At 33.8% G+C, this 26670-nt stretch overlaps 2 protein-coding genes across 2 annotated transcripts in view; one reads left to right on the top strand and one right to left on the bottom strand.

The window, feature by feature from the left end:
* LOC124374788 (phenoloxidase-activating factor 2-like) overlaps positions 1–26670 on the top strand; it is a 150670-nt gene that overhangs the window by 41199 nt on the left and 82801 nt on the right. The window lies entirely within an intron of this gene.
* Positions 340–26670, bottom strand: LOC124374755 (phenoloxidase-activating factor 2-like). Its single transcript, XM_046832914.1, has 9 exons — positions 26535–26670; positions 19752–20105; positions 19058–19192; positions 17518–17694; positions 14277–14539; positions 8116–8279; positions 7800–7978; positions 846–965; positions 340–539 (listed from the first exon to the last, which is right to left on the bottom strand). The coding sequence occupies exons 2-8, from the start codon at positions 20102–20104 to the stop codon at positions 914–916; spliced, it is 1323 nt and encodes a 440-aa protein (XP_046688870.1). The 5' UTR covers position 20105; positions 26535–26670; the 3' UTR covers positions 340–539; positions 846–913.

The raw sequence follows: 26670 nt of genomic DNA, 5'->3' as shown, positions 1-26670 counted from the left end.
AATGGTAAAATAGGATAACAAATGACTGACAATGCAAGTTTGGTCACACCATGCATGTCCAGTCTCAAGTTTCTACACAAATAAAGTAACAAATCAATAGTGGAACTAATAAATGCTAATCAATTATTCTGAGTATTTTATTTTATATACACTATTCCAAGTAATAAATTCCTTTTTATTGACAATATTAACTGTCTATCATGCTTTATTAATTTTTCAATTTTTAAATAATCTGAGTTAATGTTTGTTTGTCTATGACTGGTGTGTAGCGTATCTGTCTTAATTGTACCACATATTATTTTAGAGTTTGGATTGTATTCGTAATAAATTTTACAGTGATTCATGACAAAAATATTTTATTTATAATAATAGAAACAACTAGTTACATTACAACGATAAAACTAATTCATACGTGCAAATCGTGATGTATACTCAGATCACATGATGTCCAGTTATTACTTTGTTCGGTGACCAGGCCTGGACCAGCTACAATTTTGGAAGTTTTTAGCTAGATGTACCATAACCTTGTATTTATATCTCTGTAAATAAAACATAAGGGTAAACATTTAAAATTATTTTATTAGGATTAATAATTTTTTTAATGAAGTACAATTTTACTTTTTACATTTTAGTGTAAAAAGAAATTTTATTGTTATGTTTCTTCTTGAAGGAATTATTTAAAACATTAATTTTTGTTATATTACACCAATCATATAAGTATTCTTTAAGAATATAATAACATAATTGTAACAATAATGTACTAATTTTGAATTATTCATTCAATGTTTATAATCTCTAAAATTTTATTCAATTACACTCATAACTAGTTACATATTCCCACTTACATGTGATTTGTTCCAAATTGATTTTAGATGAGTGGAAAATTTTATATGACGGAACTGTCTGCACTGATTTAACGTTTGGAGTGGATCATGGATCTAGGACCATTGGTGTCATCTTTCCAGCTGCAACATGCATGATCTTAACGATATACAGATGGCTATAGTTGGCTGTCTTAAGAGTTTTTAAATCAATAGCATGAATTGCAGTGGCCAATATTATGTCAATGTTTCTTACCTGTCAGGACCTTACTCAGGTCTTCCAGCTCGAATAAAGCAAGTCTCTTGAATGAATACCATGAATACATACCACATTCACTAAATCTTGTTGGTCCGGCTGCTGCAGAATGCTGCCCTTTTACAGTAGTTTTTTGGCTTTGGGCAGGAATTGGATAACGCTGTCCAAGCCTTAGTAAAAGTGGGAGTGCCAATGGTCGAGTGGTCTAAGACGTTGGACTTTGAGTCTGAGTTAGAGATAGCGTAGGTTCGAATACTTTCTGTGACAGTTGCACTCTTTATCAATACCATCGACCTTGTACTGTATCGACTCTCCCCCTTATTCTGTTTGATAAGATCCTCACACAGGCCAGTAGCCCATGAGGAAGAGCAGAATAAGGTATAAAAGGAGATCGGCTTCTCCTTTAAAAAAAAGTTTATGAAGAAATGCGAGAGTCATCGAGGCATCTATGTAGACTCCAATGTAGAACCTGCTTGTAGACTTTAGGCATGAAACCTAGAAACCAATTTTCAGAATTTCCAAACCAATTTTTTTAGTTGTGTTAGAGACCTTTTTTTGGAAAGAGTTAATAAGTGTTCTAAAAGATTGCAGTGTGAAGATCTTGAGGTAGGAGTAAAACAATTGAAGACCTTGGAAGGATTCCTCAAAGTGAAAAGAGATGAGGTTGATGTCTATGAGCAAATCTGCTTTGAAAATTAGTGGATGTGATATTTCTACCGACTCAAGAATAAGAAAACAAAAAATATTTGCAAATGGAACACATGGGATTGAAGCAAACCTAAATGACAAAACAAATGTAAAATGTAATGTGTTCTTTGAGATAATGGACTCACTTGTTAGCTTGGCATGAAAGAAAGAGGCATATCAAATTGTAGCTTTTAGATTTAAAGTATTACCTCTTCTACTGACTTGTTCATCAGAAGTTAAGAACACTGCTTTGAAACTTTGCTTGGTGTACTCTGAAGATATTAGTCTAGATATTGTAACTGAGTGTTTACATTTTGAAATATATGTTGAACTTGAATGATTCCAAGACTTACCTAAAGTGTATTCCTACATTAAAGAAAACAATGTATTAGGTATGTTTCCAAGTCTTGAAATTACAATTAGGATGTTTTAGACCTAGCCTGTAACCAATTGCATTTCAGAAAGGAAATTTTCAGTTTTAAACAGAGCCAACAATGCTAAGAGAACAACTCTTCTAAATAAAAAATTAAGTTCATTAGTTCTCATGTTTACACAAAAGGATTTTACTTTGAAAACTAACTTTACAGATATTGTGTAAGATTGAGGTAAAAAAATTAAGGAAAAAATCTTTTGTGTAGAGTAGTATTGATGCAAACTATGATAATGAAACTTTTAAACAGGTTTTAATACAGAATACTCTGCCTCAGGGAAAAAAAGTCTCTGGGCAGCCCTGGCTGCACCAACACATACATTTTAATATTACTATATTCAGCAACTATGCACTATATTGTATAAAATAGTTTTTTGAATAATGGAATGTTTTATTAGTAGTTTTATGACATGTTATAATGTTTCTCCATCGTTATCTCTTAAGTATCTAAGAAATACAAAAAATACAATTATTCCACCAAAGTATCAGTTATAATGATTTGATAATGGCCTTAATCCAAATCACTACCATACAATTTAATCCCCAAAGGAGTTGTGAGAATGAAGTTGATGAAATAGGGTTGATGGTGAAGTTGATATTTTTGGTGTGATGGGATGGGCCTTAGTATCAACCCACCAAGACTGCCGTGGTCAAGAAGGAATCATTTAGAAGATATTGGTCCATTCTTATTGAAAGGCTCTTCCATTGAGTTCAAAGTCTAAAGTCAAGTACCTGGTCGTCATCCTTGATAGGGCTCTGAATTGGGAATCCCGTCTGGAGAGTGATATCGCTGGAGGAAAATGGTCCTTGATCCAATGCAGACACATGATAGGTCTTGGATACAGTTCGAGGACTTTAGCTGTGTGCGTGACCTTGAGTGTGTGGTGATAGGTGAGAGGGGTGGCGCGCTACAGTTATGCGCTGTGTCCCGAAAACATTTCCTGTGACTCATGGGTTAAATAATAATAATATTAATTAATTAATAATAACTCATCACACTCGCTAAAATCAGCCTGTTTTGTTGTTTTGTGACAGTACTGAGTGTGGTGGTAGCTTGTGCTTCGCTTTGAGTCGTTGAGTTAAAGTCAAAATTCAAAGGTCACTCACTATTCATAGTCAGCTCGCGAAATTGTAAGTAATGTTTATACATTTATGAAGGAAGAGGCAGACCATCAAACTGTTAAAATTCCGTTGTCAAAGGCTCGCCAAAGAACTGCTGCAGCAACTGGAGTGTGGGTGGAGAGAAAGGGTTCGTGCCCATAGTGCTTTTGCCTGTTGGAAAGCAAGCAACCATAGTGGAGACTACCATGACAACGTGAATGGGGACATATTTATGAAGTGGATAAAGCAAAAAGTGTTACCGAATTTGGAACCAAATTCAGTACTGGTAGTCGTGTCGCCCTACCACAACATACAAATTGCAAAAAGCTCCTACTTCAAAAAGTAGGAAGCAAGATATGAAGGTGTGGCTTTCATAAAATGGAATACCATTCTGCGATGATATGTTTTTACCTGAACTCTACAAACTTGTGCAGCTATATAAACACTAGCAGCATGTCCGGTACACCTTGGACGAAACTATTCAACTAGAGGGTCATGACATCTTACGACTTCCGCCCTACCACCCAGATCTCAATCCCAATGAGTTAATTTGGGCCCGAAGTCAAAAGTTATGTGGCTATGTGAAATACATATTTTACTAAGCCTCAAACTAAAGCTCTATGCGAAGACAAGATATGGGTGCAGAAGAGTGGCCAGTAAAGTGCAAGCACGTAGAGAAAATTGAAAAGGACTATGCAGCCGCAGAACCCCAGATTAACAATATTATAGAATCCCTTATTATATCAGTTGGTTCGGATACAGACATTAGTGACAGTGACCCAGAAAAGGAGGACAATTTGAGTGGGATTGAAGAGCTCCAATGAAAAAAACAATCATTCTAAGTAACATTTGTTATTATAAAATTATATTTATTCCAGTATTTTAATTAAATAAATATTATTGAAGTGGTTGTAAATCAAATAGTAAGAGAGTACCAAATAATAGCAATAATAGGTCATCTGGAGACAAAAAACGGAGGTCAGGACGGCAAGCTAGTCTAGTCAGCATCAAAAGGACAGCTTACCTTGCTATCACTGAAGGCTATCCAAGAACACGAGGTGGAGTTCTAAACTGCTGTATCAACCTTACCCTCTGGACATTATCATTCAGGCTACAGCCAGGAGGAATGCCTAATGTCTTAAGTAAGCAGAGATTTGGTCAGTCTGGGACTGCAAATGAGGATTGCAAAATTAGCATCTTAATTAAGGGGAATGTTTTTCACATGATATCTGATCAGATGTCTCAAAAATGTTCCTTCGACAAACCTTTTAGGGTTGTGATACCTTTTAAGCAAAGACGTAGCCAGCAAGGTGATCCAAGTGCTCTGAACCCCTCCAAAATTTTCAATTTTTGTCAAACAATTATTATTATTTCAATAATTCAGTATTACTAACATGTACTGCTGAAAGATCGTTCTCTACATTGAAACTGGTCAAGAACTTTTCAAGGAACAAAATGGAGCTGGATGGTAATCAGTGAGCGGGTGACTGCAATTGCCTTAGGTACTTTCTGTCCACTATGGGAAAATACCTGTTGTCTTGACGACTAAAATTTTTCTTATAGTTGCGTTCTTGCTTCTGGGGAATCTTGGTTAGAGTTAAAGAAACCTCTTCCAACAGCAGAGCTTGAATGGTTTATGGATGACTCTAAAACAAAAAGTGAAACGGGCTGTGGCAGTGAGACCATACAGGGAGCTGGTGGTCCCTATGGAATTCCCAAAGTTTTCAAGCAGAAGTCACAGTCATTATGGTATGTGCTCGTGAGAATCTTCGTCTGCGATCTAGGAGTAAGACTAGGAGTTTTTTTTCACATATAGCCAGGCAGTATTAAAGGTGTTGGACTCTTGTATTTTCGCAAGCACGCTAAGGATTACTGTCAAGTAATATCTTCCCTTGGCAGAATCAACAATGTGTCTGTTTGTTGGTTTGCTGGTCATGAGGTCTCTGGGAACAAAGTTAATGCCCTGGCCAACTTGGACTCAGCATCCAACATGATGGAGCCTCAACCATGTGATATTCCTAGATGTGAATAATTTGGGGCTGTCAAAGTGTGTTCACACTGAACATGAGAGAAGGTAGGGACTGCATCAGGGTCTGAGGATGAGTAGATTAGTCCTATAGCAGCCTTCCACCAGGGTAGCGTCTGATTTCCTCTCCTTAGGTAGATTGGTGCCTTCCAGGTTGTAGGTCTAATTACGTGATATGGTCCCCTAGGGAAACAGAGTCGGTATTTCCCAGGAGGATCCGCTCTGTAGATAGTGTTACGGGCAGGAGGAAAGTGCTGAACAATTGCTCTTTGATTATCCTGCAATAGCAATGGAGCGCTACGCCATTTTTGGTAGTCTGGAGAAAGGCTGTGAATTTCCCCAGAAGGACCAGATTGGTTGTTTTTGGCAGTTTATAGAACTGCTGAAACTGTAAACTGGCATCATGGTATACTACCAGGGTGTGCAAAAGGGCCTTACGGGTTAAGTGCATGGAAATAGGTGGTCTTTTAGAAGAAGAATTTTATTTTAATGCCATTGTCAGGATAAAAAAGCGTTGTCATCAAATCAGATATACTTAATTATTATTTAAGACTAGTAACATAAAAGATTATCGGCTAAGACTTATGTTCTAGAAATATTTTCTAGGAATGATTTTTTTTTAGGAAATGTGGAAGTAGGGGAAAGTTTGTGTTGTTATGTGGTACCGTTTAGTTTACATTAAAACCCAGCTCTGCTCAACAATTATGGGATTTAAATTTAGTAAAGAAGTGTCATGTATAGATCTAGTAGCAGGACAAACTGGCATTCTACTGATTAGTCTGATTGTGCAATTCTATTAAGAAAAAACAAATAGTCAATTGAAGAGGATAGAGTAAAATAAGCGGATCCGGTTTTTATATTGATTAGTATAATCATCGATACGTAATATTCATATACAGGGTTTGTCCGGAAAGTAATAGGACTGAGTCCATTAAAAAAAATGTATTGAGCAAATCGTTACAATTCTTTAAAAACTTTAAAAATAGGCTCCTTCTGAATCGATGCTGCGCTGCCAACGCGATTTCCAAGCATTGAAGGCGTCACAGAAGGCATTCTCCAGAATAGCCTTGAGAGCCGCGGTACAAGCTGCTTGGATCCCCTCTGTCGTCTCAAAATGCTTGCCTTTTCAGGCGAGAAAACAAAAAAAAGTCTAGGGGGGCCACATCTGGGCTGTAGGGCGGCTGTGGAAGAGTTGGGATGCCGGCCTTGGTCAGGTAGCTGTTCACAAGAAAGGCGGGTGTGAGCCGCAATTTCTGGTCGCCAGTGAGCACTTTTGGGACCATCTTCGCACACACTTTGCGCATGTTCAAATGCTCCGTCTCAATATCATGAACGACAGATTTCGGTAAATGTAACATCTGGGCAATTAAACGAATACTTAGTCGACGGTCTGAGTTCAAAACTTTGCGCACACGAGTCACATTGTCGGTGTTTGTCGAAGTCGAAGGTCTTCCAGCACGGTCTTCATCAGCGAGCTCTTCCCGGCCCTCCAAAAAGGCCTGGTGACACCGAAACACACCACTTCTTGCTAAAGCAACATCTGGGTAAGCCTGCTTGATTATATCAAATGTCTCTTTCGCAGATTTACCGAGTTTCACACTGAATCTAATTGTGTACCTCTTCTCTAACGAACGCTGCATTTTCAGCTTGCACCACTCACAGAAACACGTCACGTGAAAATGCCTGTTCTGACTCTTCAGGTGCTCGGAGACAACTGACCAGCCGCTTGTTCGTTATGTAGGAACGCCCTCTACCGAATCCAGTCAGTGCGCGCACGCTCCGAAGTACAGTCTCGGCGAAAGAAAATCAGTCCTATTACTTTCCGGACAAACCCTGTATGGAATATGAGACTATCTATAATATAAACATTTTCATATTCATAATAACAACCATATTTGAAATTTAAATAATTAATATTATACACATAGTGACAGTCACATAAATAATAAAGGAGCTATAACGATCAAACAAGTAACTAGAACTGAAAATAGGAAAAAGACATAAATAATAACAAAATGATAACAATAAAACAAACATGAAAAAACAGAAAATACGAAATATGCTAACTATTTGTATGTTTTCTCCTGGGTAGGAATGATCAACCACTTTCAAGAAGTTATTGAAAGCATCCTCTCTAGAAAACCATACTTCTCTTTTCTGTACAAACACAGAGATGATCTGCAATCATGTCTGCTGATAAGCGACTTTTTAAACTTTGTTTCATCACGGTTCTCCACGAGCTTTTGACTGTCTGTAAAAAATGATATGTTTATTATATGAAGAAGCATTTATACAATTTGACTATCGTTCAAGATCAATATCAGTTTAATTTTATATTGATAGTTATAAGTAAGTAATATCGGTTGTCAATATTGATATAAAAATCAGGTCCGCTTATCGTACTCTAACCGTTAAATCTAGTCAATTAGAAGTTTTGAATTTATTATTAGATTATAACATTAATTTTTCTGTGCTTACTCAACGTCTATGTCGAATATGCTCAGTTTGTTATCAATCCAGTTGCGGAAATGGCTAACATCTGCGTAAACACCTGGTGTGTCTGTACCACAGCCAATACCCCAAGCTACAATACCAGCCTGGACATATACTGCTGGGTTATCACGAGAGGGACATGCTAGGGGGCTGCCTCCATCACCCTAGAACACAAATTAATATCTAATGTCAAAATTAGTAATACTATTTGAAGGCTTTGAATAATGACAACCTAAATTTTATTTAAATAATTAAACAGCTATATTTTATATTTAGATACTTTTATTAGTTAGGAACCAACCTTGCAGGTGTCCTTGCCTACAATGCCTCCTGCACAGATAAATGATTCATGCAGTTTGAAGTGTCGCCCCAGTCTAGTCTGGCGCAGAGACTCGAGACACTGATCTCTTCGAACGATCGGCAAATCTACCTTCTTCAGAATTACCTGATTCTTTCCTTCCTTGCCTAGAATTTATTCCCATATTACTAAAATGTCAAAATAGTGTAAAGATATTGGAAAACCTTATGATACAAGTAAGGGGAATTTATTAAAGAATAAAGTATGGAATATGAAGCTAGAATGAAGTTTTTATAATGAAAATCAATGCCTGCACAAATTTCAAAATTGAAGTGCTTAGCCTAATTGGTAAATGCACTTATGAAGTAATATGATGGAACCCTACGACATTTTTCAAATGCAAGTAGGCATACATCAAGTACATAGTATTTCAGTGTTCGTGGTGAAGAGGATTCGAGTATAAGAAACTGATCTTTATTTGCACATGTATGAGTATTTCTTGTTTGAATTAAGTATATTTCCAATGCCACATCTGAGTTTGCCTTGTTACCCCGATCAATAAAATACAAATACATGAGTTTGGGAAACTTACTCTGACTGTAAGCATTTTCTTCTAGCCCTTGTCATATAAATATCAGATCTAAGATTCATGTGCCATATTTGAGATTATCTTTTAGTCCCTATGAAGAAAATATATCTGTAGCCTTATTACAAAGATGGCCAACTCCATTTATGAAAACTTTTAGGACAGGCGAAAAACTTCCAAGTGCTACTGTTGACTTTTTTGTTTTAAATTAACAATTAATCAGAGATCATTATAGAATAGTGTTTTTTATGTTATTTATTATACTACAAAAATATTGAACATTGAAACATGGAGGTGGCCGTGTTTGTAACCAACATGTGGAGATGGTCGTTTTTGGCATCAAAACTGCTGCTGGCGGTTTTACTGTTATTTTAAATCAGTAATAAAATATCAGTTATGTGTCAGGGCTAGTCCTACACTAATATTTTACAGCTTAAAAACCAAAAAGTAAAAATATTAATTTAATAGCTAAAAACTTGTCATATATATATATATATATATATATATATATATATATATATATATATATAAGTACTTTTTGTGATTCAATGTTTATTGAAATTAAATAAGGCTATTGCCATTTATATACAATTTAATGTAAATAAAAGTCGTTTGACAGTTATTTGGTGTTCCGATCATACGTTAGTTTGTTTATTTAAACGCATATGTGACAGATACGGCCAAATACAAAATAATTGAATCGGAAAAAGTGAGCCCTCTGTGGTGTAATGGTAGCACATTCACTCGGCAAGTGAGAGATCCGGGTTCGACTCCTGGCGGAGCAAGTACTTTTTGTGATTCAATGTTTATTGAAATTAAATAAGGCTATTGCCATTTATACAATTTAATGTATGTATATATATATATATATAAAGTGAGTAAGGTACCGGTTTAATTGTCCAAAAGAAATTTCTTTATGCAAAAACAAACACAAAATCAAACTAGTTTTACTAGTTAATAATTATGTAATTAGCTGTCAATAGCTGAGTCTTACAACTTTGGCTCAGGGTCCAGCAGTACAACTTGATTGACTTACTTCCATCTCTTCACAGTCTGCATTATTCAATCTTCACGACTATTTCATTATCGTTTATAGCTTCGCTATACCACTTCACATTTTTATTTCTCTCCATTTTTCTCCTTAATGTTTTTGTAATAGATCTCATACATTTTTAATGGATTCACATTGACTCCAATATTATGTTTTATACCACTTAAACTTTGGTTTATTTAGAAGCTGTATTGTTCACCACTGACAGTAAGTAACTTTGGATTCTTGGTCAAAAGTAACTTTTTGACTTGTAAATTCTTGAAATGAAGATTGTTTGGGTCTTTAACAAAAGTTTTAGCTTCTGCCTTTCAGTCTCGGTTGGTCCAGTCTTTTCATAGTTTTACTGTTCTATGCTTACTAAACTGTGAATGATACTCTTCAAGCTGCACAATTATTTGTGCCTCTTATTCTTTACATTTCTTTCTATTCTGCCAAAAAACTCACTTGTCATATATAAATGCCTAATAACAAGGAACACAAGCTCCACTTTTGTGTGTAAGTGTTTGTCCTTTGCAGCTATGTCAATATAATAATGTTTTTATTTTGGCTTGGACCATAAAGAGCCTTAAGGTGCCTTTTGCTTCAAAGTAAGCAGATTTAGATCTGAACTGAAATTCTTCTAATACCGCAGAGGCTATTTCATTTCAGGACTTTTTCATTTTGTTCTTGGCCCAGGAGTAAATTGATAAATTTTCTTTTTATGAAGCTTTAGCTCCACTAGGAAAAAAAACTATCAAATTATAACAATATAACTGCCTTGAATAGTACTTGTTTTGATTTGGGAGCTTTCGCAGAGGCATAGTTTTTGCATATCATAGGACATTAGTTTCCTCTTTCTTAAAAAGGGTTTAAAACTTAAAAAGAGTATTGTGTAAATTTAACTCCATTTTAAATTTTTGCCAGATCTCTTTATTTTTTCAACTTTATTTTTTTTTTTAAAGCAGACACATTAAGCCTGTTGATGAACTTTTAAAATTTATGTTAAATCTAGCCAAATCAAAAATTTAAAAACTCATTAACAACAAATACTCGTATGTATTGATAAAAGACTTTAAGTCTCCAGGATTCAGGAACTGATCCTTGAAACATATTCCACATTTTAGATATAGACAGGCTGGAATCAAGATAAAAGCGAGTAGTGTACTCTTTGCTCTGCTGTAATGTGATTCTGTGCCTTTAAACTGCTTTATAAAATCTATGACTGAATCAATTTTCTTGTGATAAATGTTACCTTTCCTGTAACCACCTCAAGTTTCAAGAGGGTTTAGTCATCCATGTTTTTTAAATTGTGTGAAACCCCTTTAACTCTATGTTTTGTAATGCTCAAAATTCCAATAAACGATTTCCTACACACTTCTACTCTGTTTATTGAATGTTATTTTATGATCAATACTAACTTCAGTCTTCAGTTTTGCTCTTTTCCAATTTGAAATACTTTCATATGGAGATTCATATGGAGTGCAATAATCGAACCTGGTTTTTATATCGCTTACAATCATCGATACTTTATATATCGAATAACAGAACTATCAATCGATATCAATGTATCTAAAATACTACATTAAAGTCACATTTTTAAAATTAATAGAAATTGTTTGTTATGTAATGTCATAAATAATAAAGGAACCGTAACCATTAATCAAGCAATAAAATTATAAGATATAATTAAGATTATAGGAAAAATTTTATTTAAATAATAAACAAAACTTAACAACAAAAGAAAAATCTTGAAACCGAGAAAGACACAGTAAATCATTGTCAAGTTTTATTTTGTTTAGTTTTCTAAAGTTAACTATATATATATAATTATTATTATTTAAAAGAAGTTACATAAGTTCTATAAAGAACAAATTGCTTTTAGAATATGAAAATGTGTATACAGGTGGTACAGATGATTTAGTTATTGTTCAAATGAATTACTATTAGTTGATAATACCGACGTGTATAATAATTAAATATAGTTTTATGATTTCAATATAAAAAAACTTTGTCCCCATGTTGTGCTCTACCCGGAGATTCTTTAACATTACGTCCTTCCATTGCTTCTGTTGGTATATTACAGTGATAACGCGTTTCAGTTTATTATTAAAACGTTACAATATTAAACAATAATGCTAAAGTGAAACTCATGGCTTCTCTGGCAAATATAATAATATAAGATTAGTGAGGTCACATGAAAGAATGAAGACATCTGATTCGTGCTTGGTGGAGATGGCTGTTTCTGTCACCAACATGTTTAGGACTGGACGATTTTGTACCAAACGATTCTTTGGTAGTGCGGTTTTAACATGGTTTTAGTCATGTTTGTCGCCAAAACCTTTAGTTTTGGATTTGCCATGATATTTTGTACTAGAATCCATTAATATCTTAATTTCCGAAAAAAAATTAGTTTGTCATCTTTGTAATCAGGCTACAGTTGTATACATGCATAGGACTGAATAGCTTCCTTTGGTCAAAAGGCGTGACCAAAAAACCGTTTTAATTAATTTACACTGCCACATTTGAGTTTGCATTATTGTCTCGATCAAGAAAATATACTTATTTAGGCCTGTATAAACGTTGACTTCCAGTTAAATATATATCCAATGCCATAGTTAAGGTTGCCTTGACCCAACGAAGAAATATACATTACATACGTATCGCTGAGAACTGAGGAGCCTATTACTGTCAAAACCCCTATATTTACGTTATAAGGAGGAAACTCATACTAAGTTAATGCTACATATCAAATTCATTGTTTATAAGGTTTTACATTATATTGTTGTTTTCAAACTTTAGTCTGGGAAAGAATGGTTCGTTGAGACATATTAGTCATTCCTATGTTTTTCCGTAAACCACTGTAAAAATGTCAAATCACAATGCCATATAAGCCAATCAGTTTCTAGTACCTTTTGTGGAAACATTTACAGCTTTGTTCATTAAGGTAGGTTTTATAGCATAGTATATTTTCCAAAGCATTAGTTTGTTTTAAATTCGTCACTGGTACAATCTGGAGTAAAGTTTAGATATTAACTTTGAATTTGCTGTTACCATTACACTACAGTAATACAATTTAAATGTAAACCGATGTTATTTAGCCTATTTAACGAACTTCAACTAAACATGTCAATAACTGTTTATTGTCAATTAAATTTGAGTTATAAAATATAAATATTACCATTTTTTCTGAATTTAAAAATACTATAGGAAACTTTTTTGATTTTTTCCCTTCATTTCCACCTTCTTTCCAATGAATACTTTGCAAACTGAATGAGCCTAATTAGTCGAATAATTCTCAAGATTAGAACTTATCAACACATTTTGCATTTCATTTTTATTTATAAGATTTATAATTTATTAAAATTTATAAATACACTCTAGCTCTTACCCATTACACACAATTTTTAAAATCAAAGTACTTATACAACTTAGTAAAGGCATTTATGATATGGATATTATAGTGTTCATAGTTAAGAGTATCACAATTATTATCATGATCAATTCTGTGACAGTATCTGCAGATTTCAGTCGCTGCACTCAGAGGAAGGTGAACTGGAGGTAAACTCGACATTCACATTGAATCAACAATTCCCACCATAACTACATTAGTATGTTATGAATCTGCTTTGTTACCCCAAAGAAAAATACAGAATAATACTTCGGTCAAAAAGCATCGACTTCCGGCTCTTGTAATCTACTTTAGGTCTAAAATATTTCCAGTGTCATAGTTGAGATTGCCTTGTTATCCCGAAGAAGAAAATATGCATAATTTGTATACATAGGACTGAAAAGTCTATTAGGCCTAGAATACTAGCTACTTCCTATCTAAGGAGGACATTCTTATTAAGGTCATGCAACATTGCATAACAATTTTTTATAAGCTTTTGTATTATAGAAGTCTTGTTGTTTTTCAGTCTGTAGTTTGGGAAATAATGGATCATTGAGGCATGTTAGTGTTCATTTCGTTTTTTTCTATGAGCCACTGTTAAAATGCCATATCACAATGTCAAGGAAGTCCACACGTTTCGAGTACCGTATGTAAAAATAATCACAGCTTTGTTCATTTAAGTTGGTTTCATAACAGTGTTTAGAAAACATTAATCTTTTTAATTAGTTCTGGTGCAACCTGGAGTATAATTTGTGAATTCGATTTTACTTTGCTATTTGCATTATACTACAATTATTAGCACTGTAGGCGATACTTAATATTTTATAAAATTAAAATGTAAACAGATGTTTTAATCTATTGGTTGAACTTCAGCTGAAAGTGTTAACGTCTATTTAGTATTAGTTATTAAATTTGGATTATGAAGCATAAAATATTTCCATTTTTTATGAGTACCAAAATATTCCATGTAACTTTTCCAATATTTCTCGGAATACGTTACAAAAAAGAATTAGCCAAAACTAGTCATGTCAATTCATTTCTGCTATGATTCAATTCCTAAAATTAATTTATGAAAGATATTTTTAAAATGACATGTTAACAACAAAATTTTAAATTTAGAAACTAACTTTCTGCTTAGGGGACTTTTTAACCTGACTCACCAAAAACATCTTTTCCCCAGCCGCTGGCCACACAGTTACGGTTGTCCATGTTCTCATCTTGCTCTGGCAAGCAGATGGTTGCAACGTTTTCAGCAATATCAGCCGGGATCTCGAGGAAGAGCAGAGCAATATCATTGTAAAGTGCCCCAGCGTAGTATCCCTCATGAATGACAACATCCTTCACAACTCTATTTTGGGTTGGAAGGGGCTCTGACTTGTGTTGGGTATCCCACTCTCCAAGCCTCACGCTCAGACCAGTCTTCCTATTAAACATCATTAATAATGTGGTACAAAGAACTGCAGGAAAATGTGTTGGGCAGGAAATGAGAAAAACATCTTTAAACACCACCATTAAAGGTACAAGATTATAATATACAACTCGCCTTCGGCTCGCTGGGGGCCCCCAGGCCCCCAAAGTAAACGCTTGCAAATTCGGGGATAAGCGGAATTCGGTGACTGGTTAAGTCCGGACATTAAGTAAATGACAAGGGATTTAAAAATTGACCTTTTTCATAGATTTTTTTCCGGATTCGTAAAAACTTTTGACTTTGAGGGCATTTTGCGGTTAAACCGTTAGAGATACGACAAAAAGTGACTGGACCTTTCTTGTTGGAAATTTAATTTTGTCTTTCGATTGTGCCCTCAGATCTGATCTACGACCTATGGTTTAGCCAGAAATGAGCTCGGGAGAAAAGTCTGCACGGGTCAGCTATCTTGAATTGTTTAGTATAAACATAATAAAAACCGACCTCAAGGCAGTATTTTAAGTCGAACAGGGGGTTTAATATCACCAGGAGACTATCTAGTCAAGGCGAGAAATTCCCTGGGTGGGTGATTAATGTTAAGGAGGTTAAGACAAGAGGGGGTTTAATTTCGTCAGGATATTGTCTGGTCATATGAACAAATTCCCAGGGGGGGTTAACGTTACCGGGGGATAAGTCTCCAGGGGGTTATCTGGTCATACCAGGATCTTCCCAGGGGGGGGGTTAAGAGATTTGGTGACTGGTAAAATTCGGACATGAGGTCATGGCAGGAAATTCCCTGGGGGGGTTTAATGTTACCAGGGGGGTTAACACATCAGGGGGTTGAATGTACAGGAGGTTATCAGGTCATACCAGGAAATCCCCGGGGGGGGGGGTTAATATTACCGGGGGTTAATGACACACTTGGGCCTTTTTTAGAGGGTATTGTGTCTGTGAACATAATAAATATTCCTCTGTCCCTATCTACTATTGACGCTTAGCTAACGCTCAGCCAACTCCCGAAGTCACTGAACCTTTTCTGTAGATCACGTGATTTCCTAAATCCCGTTTAAAATTTGTTTTGAGTTACGACCAACCGTTTAGCCGCTATCAAGCCCGGAATGTAAATTTTTAGGCGAAAATGTCCAATATTTTCACTTAATCGCGTTTTGCGGTCAAACTAAGGGAAATATAGTAAAAAGTCACTGGACCTTTTTTGTAGGTCATCTTATTTCCTAAATAAAACGTTAGTCTTATTTTGACCTCCGACCAATGGTTTCGCCACTATCGACCCCAAAAACAAAAGTTTCGCGTAAAAGTTACAACAAAATTGTACATAATCACGTTTTTCGGCCAAACCAATCGAGATAGGGCAAAAGATTACTGGACCTTTTCTGTAGATCGCGCAATTTGCTAATTTGATGGGTCAATCAGATTTGAGCTACGACCAACGGTTCGGCCGCTATCGGGCTTGAAACATTATTTTTATCGAAAAAATCTCTGGAATTTCAAATGTTCGAGCGTTTTGTCGCTTAACCATGGAAGATAGAGCAAAAAGTCATTAGACCTTTTTTGTAGTTCACTTCATTCCTGACCATGAATTTTCCGTCAGATCCGAGCTAGCTCCAACGGTTCGCCCGCTATCGGGCTTACAAAAAATGCCTGCAGGGGTGAAGAATGCGCGATTTTTTGGGAATTTTTTTGAGGGGTTGAAAATGAAAAATTCTCACTTTTCGGGATTTTCCTGGTGGTTACACGTGGAAAGCTATCTGTGTACCAAATTTCAAGTCTCTAACTCATCTGGAAGTAGGTTAGAATTAGTATACGTGAGTGAGTGAGTGAGTGAGTCAGTTAGTCAGTCAGTTACACATGCGGTTGTATATATATTAGATTATAATAGACTTTGTTAACAATTAGAACACATTTAGAATTATCTTAAATGCTTATTTGATAAAGTCTACAATGTTGCAACAAAAATATTCATGCACCGAATAAATATATTTATTTGTAAACCACCACTAAACATTCACTTTACATTTCTTAATAGATACAATGCTTACACTTAGAAGTAACTTATTAAACAATCAATATCACTGATAATTTATCAGCCATTTTTATCAGTGATAAACATGGCTTTTGAGAAACTTAGTTAATCTAACTTTAGCTAGTACAAGATCAAACTCTTGTTGAGTGTTATAGCTATGAAAGAGTGAAAGTAAAAGAGTGATTAAAGAAGCTAAGAAAAATCAGAGTGTGAGTGTGTTATCTCTCTATTGATTGTGATGAAAATCGAATGTGAGAGAGTGATTGTGATAAAAAGGAAATTTGATTGTGCTGATTCTGCATGTCTTAATATTGTGATGAAGAGTGAGTGTAAAGGTATGAATTTGAAAAAGTGAATATGAGTGTAATTGATTGTTTAAAGCTTTAGGTTGTTTTTATATGAAAAAGAATGTTTAGAGTTTGATTGTGACGACAAAAAGTGAATTTAAGAGTGTTGTTGTATCGATTGTGTATTATTGTGATAAAAAGTTCATGTACAAATGTAATTGTGGTGTGGGACGATACAAAAGTGTCACAGTTTGGCATGGGTTCTTACTGCAGTGGTAGTGTGTTTGTATAGTAATACAATCAATCTTGATTGGTTTTTTCTAACTAGACATGGGGGTTTCCTGCAAAGCTAGTGTGTTAGTAATAAAAATACAAATGAAAGTGTGATTGGTTGTTATTGCCTCAGGGATGCTGTTTTCTTCGTTGTTGTTAGGGTTGGTTATTTTCCCAAAAGAAACAAAAATTAATTTTGTGCTTTGCGGCTTCTCCCACCACTTTACCCGACTACTGACCAATTTATACTTACTTTCAATAAATATTCCATGTTCTACGTTCTATGTAACTTGGTTTTTGGTATACGACTCATTTTATTACATGCCTTTAATTAATTAAGATAAGTATTAAGTAAATACACATCTCAAAATTGTGTCTAATCACAAAGAACTCACCCTACGACACAGTGGGCAGCTGTGAGTACAACCTGGGGATGGATCAATGAACCTCCACATTGGTAAATATTGAGCGTCTGACTTGGACTGACAGTGTCCTTTTTAATAATAGCCACCATCCATGGAAACTCTCCGAATTGAGCTTCACTATCCACATCTCCCGTGATACGAAGAGAACTGCAAGAGTAACATTGTGATATTGACGTTCATACATTGTTACAAGTACTTAATAATTAAGATACAGAGGTGTAACTAGAATGAATGCACTTTCTATTGGATTAACTTCATCTCAAAAATTATGAGATAAAATGGTAAGGTTTTTATATTTCATAAAGTAAGAGTGTGTGATGTATAATAGTCTAAACAGAAGATAAGGTTCTTCATATTTTATTTTTGAAGTTTTGAATTTTGACATTATTTAGTATTTGTTAAAAATATTCAAAATAGTGATCATAAACATAATAAACCATCATAAAATACATCACATGCAATAATTTCTTAACACAAGACCTAAAATCTTATAGTAATTAGAAATAAAGTTTCGTAAGTAAAGCTAGTAGTGAAAGTTATGTTTATTAAGTACTGTGTAAGAAAAACTAAATTGTATTAATTTATATTAGGAGTACTTGGTATTTCAATTTCTTTTCCTTAGAACTGGATTGTTTGTTTTGCACTCCTTTTATGTCGGCAACTATATATCTTGTATAGATATCATACATTGAGACTAAATTACCACGACAACTACATGTTCATGATTATAATACTAGGAACAAAAATAACTTTGTAATAAAACAACATAATAAAGAAAAACTTAAGCAAAGCCCAACTTATATGGGAATCAAGTTTATGGGGAACCTGCCAGGTAGCATCAGGAATGAAAACAATAGTGTTAGATTCAGAAATAAATTAAAACAGTTTTTAATTGATTTGTCATGTTATAACTTTGAAGAGTTTTACTCCCAGAGCCTTGTATTTTGATTTTGATTTCTGAAGTCTAGTGGAATTAATTATAATTTGGTAATAAAATTAATTTAAATAATATTAAACCTATTTTTAACTATGTTAAGATTTTTAAAATAATTGACATTAAAAGGATTGTATGTATGTACAACTAATATAACATCACCTTAAATATTTATTTATTAAGAATGACGCATTCATGTACATTTTATGTATGTCTTGAATAAAGATATTATTGATTGATTGATACATGTAAATATGAGTGGTGTTCCATTTCAGCTGGAATTCTCTGTTTTGAGAACAAATATTTTCAAAATATTCTAGGGAGTGTCACTGCATTCTCTTTATTCTGAGGGGCATTTCAGAACCCCAGGAGGTTACAGTTCTAAAAATCGAGCACAGAATACTATAACATTCTAGTTCATAAAATTTAGGAGACAATGAGGTTTATTTCCTCTGTAATATTTTTATATAAAACCTCACTTTGTGATGTTCAACTAGATCTAGTTAAATATTATGATTAGATTTATCCCTAGAATTTAAGGGGAAACTTAATCTACTAAGATACTGAAAAACAGACCTGACTCCTCGAAGATTGCGTCTGCCACATGTGTGAAAGTTAGGAACAGGGGGTGGGGTGATGGGATTGTCAGGACCCAACGTCTTCCCTGTCTTGCAGCAAACTTGTATATAGTCCGCACAAGGTCCATTCATCCTGAATGGGAGAATAAATAACATGCTTTACAGAGTCATGTATAACAAAAATAATTCTAAATTCTAAAAAATTAGGATTTTACTGCACATATTAAAATTCATATTTTTAACAACTGACACAAATGCACAAAATAGGTACTTATTATTTTCTATAAATAAGTTGAATTGAAACAATTAATCCATACATTATCAATGAGTGAATATGCATACAAGAAACAAAAAATTATTAACTAAAAGATCATACTTCTTATAAAATCCCAAAAAATCATCTTAGAATAGAACAATAGGACCATAATTAACAATGGATTTTTTAAAACTTATAAAATGTTACCAGCTATAATCAAACCTATTATTTATCTGATAAAATTAACATTAGAAAATGTCCATATTGACCGGTTTGTATCTGGGTAGATTGGAGTTGATCTGGTTTTGATAGTATTTACCCGAGTGATGATTTTCACATGGTATTATATTCATTGTTTGTACTTTTAATAGGGTTTCATACTAAATTTGTTCTAAAAATAATTGCAGTTTCAAAAAACTTGACAACTAATGCTTACCTAATATCAAGAATTCCTTCTCCATTCTCAATGATTGTCCTGTTATCATCACATTGGTAGTAAGGAACACATTCACAATCACCATACACTTCATTCTGAAAGTTGTTTCGCCGTTGATCGACAGGGTTTTCTGTTACCCGATCATAACTCCTATCAGAAGGTATGGTGGGGGTGGTTGTAATACCAAAGTAGACACTGTTTATCGCGATGTTGATGTCCTCATCACTTATCTTCACTGGTTGGTCAGTTGGCTGCTCTAGGCCTCCTCGATTCGATGTCTCTTCCACAGTTGGAACAGCGTTTGAGTGCACCACCACCGCCACACAGATAGTGAAGACAAGTTTTAATCTCATTCTGTAAGATTGAACAAATGTATTAAATTTTAAAGATTTGAAAGTAAGTTAATGTTCACTAAATCAGTAGTAAAACATTTTCCCGAATATATATCTTCTCCATTGTTCATCTAATTGTTATCGACTTGACTCCATTAACTAAACTTAAGCACTGTACCATTCTCCCCCAGCACTAAAGTGTGTTTTTTCTAACAACAGATTGTTAAAATTTATTCCAGTTACAGTTTATTAGTTTACCTTCTTATTTACGTTTGAAGAACACTGAAGCTGCCTAAAAAATTATAAGAAACTGGTTCAAAAAAGTTAAATAATTTCTCAATTTCTTTAAAAAATAAAATGTTAAATAACTTTACTTAATTTTATACTAGTTGTATTTTAGTTACACTGTTCATGTTTGCTAATTGTGTTTTTAACAACCAATTGTTCGAATTTATTTAAGTTACAGTTTATTAGTTTTCCTTCTTACTTACGTTTGAATAACACTGAAGATACCTAAGTGGAACTGACTCCAAAAATGCAAGTTAATTCATTTCTCAATTTCTTTAAAAAATAAAATTTTAAATTAAGACTTTACTTAATTTTATACTTAAATTTTACTTTTATTTATATGAATATATTACTATCTAGAAAATAAGTAGGAACTCGGATGATTAGGTTTACTGTATATTTAATAAGAGAATCTTTTGGCTACCTTGGGTGTTAGTTAACAACGGTTTGTAATTTTTTTATAGTATGTCAATTTCTATTATTTTCAGGCAGAAAATCTCTCAAAACGATAACGGATCAAGACAACAACAGTGGAAGTGGAAGCAGTGATGATGATGAAGACGGACCTAACTGACAGGACCATAGAATTCTAGCAACCCTTCACTTCTATATGTAGCTGTCCCTGGGACATGTAAAACGATTGACGATTGAATTATGACTATTATGAAAATAACCTTGGTCATTATGTTGGTCATGCACTTAAGTTGCCATCAGAAAAAAGAAGGAATTGCTTATAAATTCCTGGGTCTCACCATCAAATTACGATTGTATTCTGATGCCAGCCATTTGAAAAAGAAATTTACCCACTGTTAGTTAGATCAATATGCTCCTTGGTTGGTGTACTGAAGTCGTTTGAAAGGTGCTCCATGTATGCACTGTGTTCTTTTTTGTGGTAATTCATGGTAAGGTCATGCATAAAGTTTAAAGATGTATATGAAGAAAACACATCGGTAGTTACTACCACAAAACTTCAACAGCTGCTATAAAAGCGTTTATTTAAAATATTGCAGTTGACATATAAAAAAAGTGGTAATCAGATGATAATTGAAGGAAACCAAAAAATATTGCCATTATTTATTTCTTGTATTATATTTTGTGGAAAATGCCACTTAGAGGAAAGGAAGGAGATGAGATGGTTTCATTTCACCTTTTAAATTTGAGAATTTACTCTGGTGATGAGAAGCTAAAGAGTTACTTATATAGATGTCGAAAAATCTCACAAAATATACACACAAAAATACAGTCTATATTGAAACAAAGATTCAAAATAAGAAAATAAGATTATGTGGTGAAGTTGTCAAAGAAAGAATTATTGAAGATTGTAAACAAGCAAAAGCATATGCTGTAATGGCTGATCAAACAGTAAATATTGCTGGAAAAAACAGCTTTCTATTGGATTGAAGATTTATGATGATAATGAAGAGAAAATCAGAGAGGAATTTGTAGGCTATTTGAGCTGAAATCACACAATGCTCCTATAATTGCTAGTGCAATTGAGAATTTTTTTTAATCGATGAGAATCTTTCAGCAGAGAATTGTGTTGGATTTTGATTTAACAGATGTTTTACAATGGTTGGAAAAGAAGGTGGTGTACAGGCCATTTTGAAGAAAAAGTACAATAAATCTTTATTTTCCCATTGCTCAAGCCACAAACTAAATCTTGTGTTCAATGATCCTAGTAAATTACTGGAAATAAGAAACTTAATTGCAACAATTAAGGATACAATATCCTTCTTTTGTGAGTTGCCAGTCCGCAGGAATTCTGCTCCTAATCTATCAAGACTCTGTAAGACCAGATGATCTGAGAATACAGAAATATTAGACATTTTTCAAACAGCTTCCTTGATAAAGTCTATACGCTAGAACATATTTTGGTTTTAGGAAATTATGCTACAAGAAATATTTTCTATAATTGTACTGTGCATTTACTAAACCCATTTTCATCATAGGTTTAGTCATGATTGCAAAGTACTCTGCATTTTTGGAACCCGTTGTGAAGTTGTACAAATTAAAAATATAGTTTTGATTATGGTGAGGAAACATATTGGTGAAATGCTAGATGTTATCAAGAAGTATCGACAAGAAATTGAACATGTTTCTGGTGAATTAGTTAAAAAATCACATGATATCGTGGAGAAAGTCGGTCTTGAATTAACAGTTACACGAATTGTTCTAAAGTAAATACACAGAATCAATCCACCGTCTGAGACTGTGATTGAACATTGAAGACAGTCGTTGATATCTCTTATCTTAACTCCTTAACTTTATCATTGAATGTTAGTTTCTTACACGAAAATACACATGATTTTGCCTTATTCTATCTTTATCCTTCATACATGTTAAAAATTACTTCAAAAGATTTAGGAAAAATGCTTAGTCTATAATGGAATTAATGGAGTTTATGAGTTGGGTGATATCTCTGCAGAATTACATTTGTAGTATAATACATGAAAAAAGAAGGACTTAGCAGGAGACAAAGTAAAGGATATTGAAGTGACTGCACTATTCGAGGATGCTAATATTTTTTCCTCTGCAACAAGGCATATACTCCTCAGTTTAAGTGCTTTCCCATCCACTACGGCTAATGTTAAATGACATTTCAGTATGCTTTGCAGGGTAAAGACCTAGCTGAGAAGTACAATAGGAGAGAACAAATTGACTGGTTTGTGTTGATGTTGTCTATTTCTTATTATTGAAACAATAATTCGTTCACCCATTATTCAATCAAAAACATTTTCTTGTTAGCCTCACCTAATGTCACCCTGTTGCTAAAAGGTGTTTTAATCTTTACAAACATTTGATAATTTCCAGTATTTCAAATCTTAGTTATTATAAAGTCCATGCTAGATAAGTTGCTACATAGGTAAAAACGTCTCTGTGAGAATAAGTAACTAAAATAATAGTTGTCCTGAAAGAGTGTCCAATATTTCGTAATATGTAATAGGGCATGTATTTTTTGTACATATTGAAATAAGTCATCCATAATAACATTTCTAATAATTTATGGTATTTAATATAGAATTAATTCACTTGACCATGGATTGCAATGTGTGTATGGGAATAACAAGCATACATTCAATTATTTATGTGATTAACCTCATTACTGCCTTGATTATTACCCTCAAGTAATACACAGTTTGAGGTGTTCCGATACCTTTCTCTGGGAAAATAAGCACTTTTGGTTTATACTGGAACTTTCTCTTGTAACTGAAACATGAGTTTTCAAAAACTGTTTTGAGACCTAAGCCATAATTTCAAACATTTATGGGTGAGGCTCCCTGGACCCTTTTTTTGCAGTAGATATTCCATAGCCCACAATCACTGAAGGTTACGGTTCTGCCACCTCCAGTTCCAGGAATGAGTGCTTCTCTCAAGTGTTATGTTAACTTGCTTTATTCGTAAAACATGTCAAATGGTAGTAATATAGTAGGGATTTGATACTTTTTTCATTATTTTAGATTTTTTTGTTTTAGAGACTTTCTCAGCTTGATTCAAGTCTGAGAAAGGAGACACTAATGTATACTGATGAACTTGTACCATATCTCTGTTTATCACTGCTATGTGCCAATGTACACTTTAATTGATAGTAGAGTACTGTTTCCAATATATATATATATATATATATATATATATATATATATATATATATATATATATATATATATATATGTATATATATACAAGGTGTTTGAAAAGTCTGGGTACGGCTTAATATTTTACAAACCATAGCAGATAACATCTATAAATTTGGCACAGTGTCATATGGCTATGTAAACTATCTTTCCTTGCTATTACCATGACATGCCAACCATGGGGGGACGGTCCCACAGAGGAAAACATGGAAATCTTAAATTGAAGCATGGGTTGAGCGATACCTCATTTGAAAGAGCTCACTTAGCAGAGTTGAATGCCGCAAACCGCATCTCAAAAGGTTTATCCAATCAGAAATGGCGGGTTGTTTTAGGTACACATTGTGAAATACATTATGCGCTGCCATTTCTGACTGGGTCGTCATATTCTGATGCGGTAGGTGGCGTTTCACTCTACTAACCAATGGTTTCACTGATTAGTATTTATAAAAAATAACAAAAAAATCTAATTCAAAAATTAAGTGGTAAGTTAACTATTTCACCAACAAAGAACAATGGTAGAACTTAAGTATTGATATTATCCACTTTAACATTTTTAAATGTTTAAACTAATTTATTTAAGAGGAACTTGGATGTTTACTATTGTAAAAGTTTCCATTCATGGATGCTGTCACTTTCTAATGTTAGACAAAATGACCTGGGTTTTCCCTCCTTATCATTTCAGGTTGTTATCAACAACAGACAAAGTCCTACATGTATTAATTCCTGTCACGGGAAATCACATTACCAGTTCTCAGTTCTTTCAGATTTTTTGTGAGTGCGCGTACAGTGTTAGTTGTTTCTATTTTAAAATTGTTGAATTTCAAGTTAGTACCGAAAGAGAAATGGAAGTATCAGACATTGACAGAATTAATATACTCATTATGGGGGGATATGGTGACCTAAAGCGCTCTTACCAAACCATAGCAGATTTATTTCATAAAAGATTTCCAAACAGACCACCTATTTCAAAAAATGGTGTTGTCACCACCATTCGCCGTTTCAAAGAAAATGCAACTGTAAAAGATCTTCGTCGCAGTGGCAGACCTAAAACAGTGACTAATGAGGACATGGCTACCGACGTACTTGTAACAGTCATTGAAGAGCCACAATCGACTACCAGTAATCTTGCTACCGAGTATAACATTAGTACATATTATGTATGGAAAATTTTAAATTCTAACAATTACCACCCTTACAAGGTATACTGCGATACAATGATGCAAAAGTTAGATACAGACCCGAATTTTGTTAACAACATTGTTTTTTCAGACGAAGCAAGTTTTTTTTTAAATGGAAATCTCAACCGATATAACTGTCGGTACCGGTCAGATACAAGCCCTCACTGGATGAGAGAAGCTCACACCCAACATCCACAAAAAGTGAATGTTTGGTCAGGCCTATCGATGGAAATCTAAATGGGGATGTACTGCCTGAAGTTCATTACTTCTTCCATAGAAACAAATATAATTAAATTCTAAACCATAAATTAAAGAAAAATGTATAAAGTAGTAAGTTTACTATATTTTTATTACCGAGCACATTTTTAGAAACAAGAAAACATAAAAGTTGATTCAATATGTTTTTTCGTACATAAAAACGTTTTCATTTTTACTTTGCATATAGCTACTTGTAACATACCCACTACCTTTGTTAGGGTATGCTTTACTTGTACTTTTTCACTTGTAAAAACCTTTGTAATTTAAAAATTTACCTTATAGAAACTTTTTGTTGTTAAATACAAATAGCTATTTTGTCAAGATTTGGGTGTAGCATCTCATTTCCTCCCCCTAAAGTCCTAGACACTGAAGCAGCTAGTCCTTATGAAAATCAAAACTATTTCTCATTTACAAATTGTTTAATTCTTATTTTTGTATTAATATGATCTACAACATTTATTTAAGTTTTTAGCTTGTACTTTGAATTTGTATGGTCTACTGGTCTGTTTGTTTGATTTAATGTTCCAGAATAACAGGTTAACTTATACATTTTGAACAATTCCTTTTCTAAAGAGAAAATTTGATGTATTTAATAATTAACTAAGACAATAAAGTAGTAAAATATGTTAAAATAATATTAATACTTTATGTAGACGAAAATGTATCTCTTTATCTTTTATCCAATCATGCTAAAGATGTAGTTTGTTTTTATTTGTTTTAGAATATAATACATTAATATTCTGTACATTTAGCAAAAGAAAAAAATGGCAACTAAAAAAACAAAATTAGTGTATTAGCACTGTGCATATGAAATACTAAAATTAAATTGCCCCAGTGAATTTACTTAGACACACACATGCACACATATACACAACACATTTTAATTAAATGGACATTTAATACTACAAGTGTGTTAGTCAGTACCATGTGTAGATAACGCTCCTCTAAAGACACATGAATGCAACTCTAGCTTTAAAAGTGTAAACAAACGTTACATTTAACAATATTTTTTCCTCAAAAGTAGTATGCATTGTTTTTTTTTCCCTGTATAATATACTATTTTAGGGAGAAAGCCAAATCGATATAAACACTAACCTGTAACTGACTTGATTTCCTTCAGATCTGTGCCAGTACTGGACTGTTGATGCCTGAGGTCAGTTTCTTGATAAAACTTTCAATTCTTGGAAAAACAGTAAAAATCATTGATAACCTTTGGCTCAACTTCCACCCT

Source organism: Homalodisca vitripennis, chromosome 1 (genome assembly GCF_021130785.1).
Source record: "Homalodisca vitripennis isolate AUS2020 chromosome 1, UT_GWSS_2.1, whole genome shotgun sequence".
Taxonomy (NCBI): Eukaryota; Metazoa; Arthropoda; class Insecta; order Hemiptera; family Cicadellidae; genus Homalodisca; species Homalodisca vitripennis.
The sequence above is the reverse complement of the archived record's forward strand: the minus strand, read 5'-3'. Positions and strand labels throughout refer to the sequence as shown.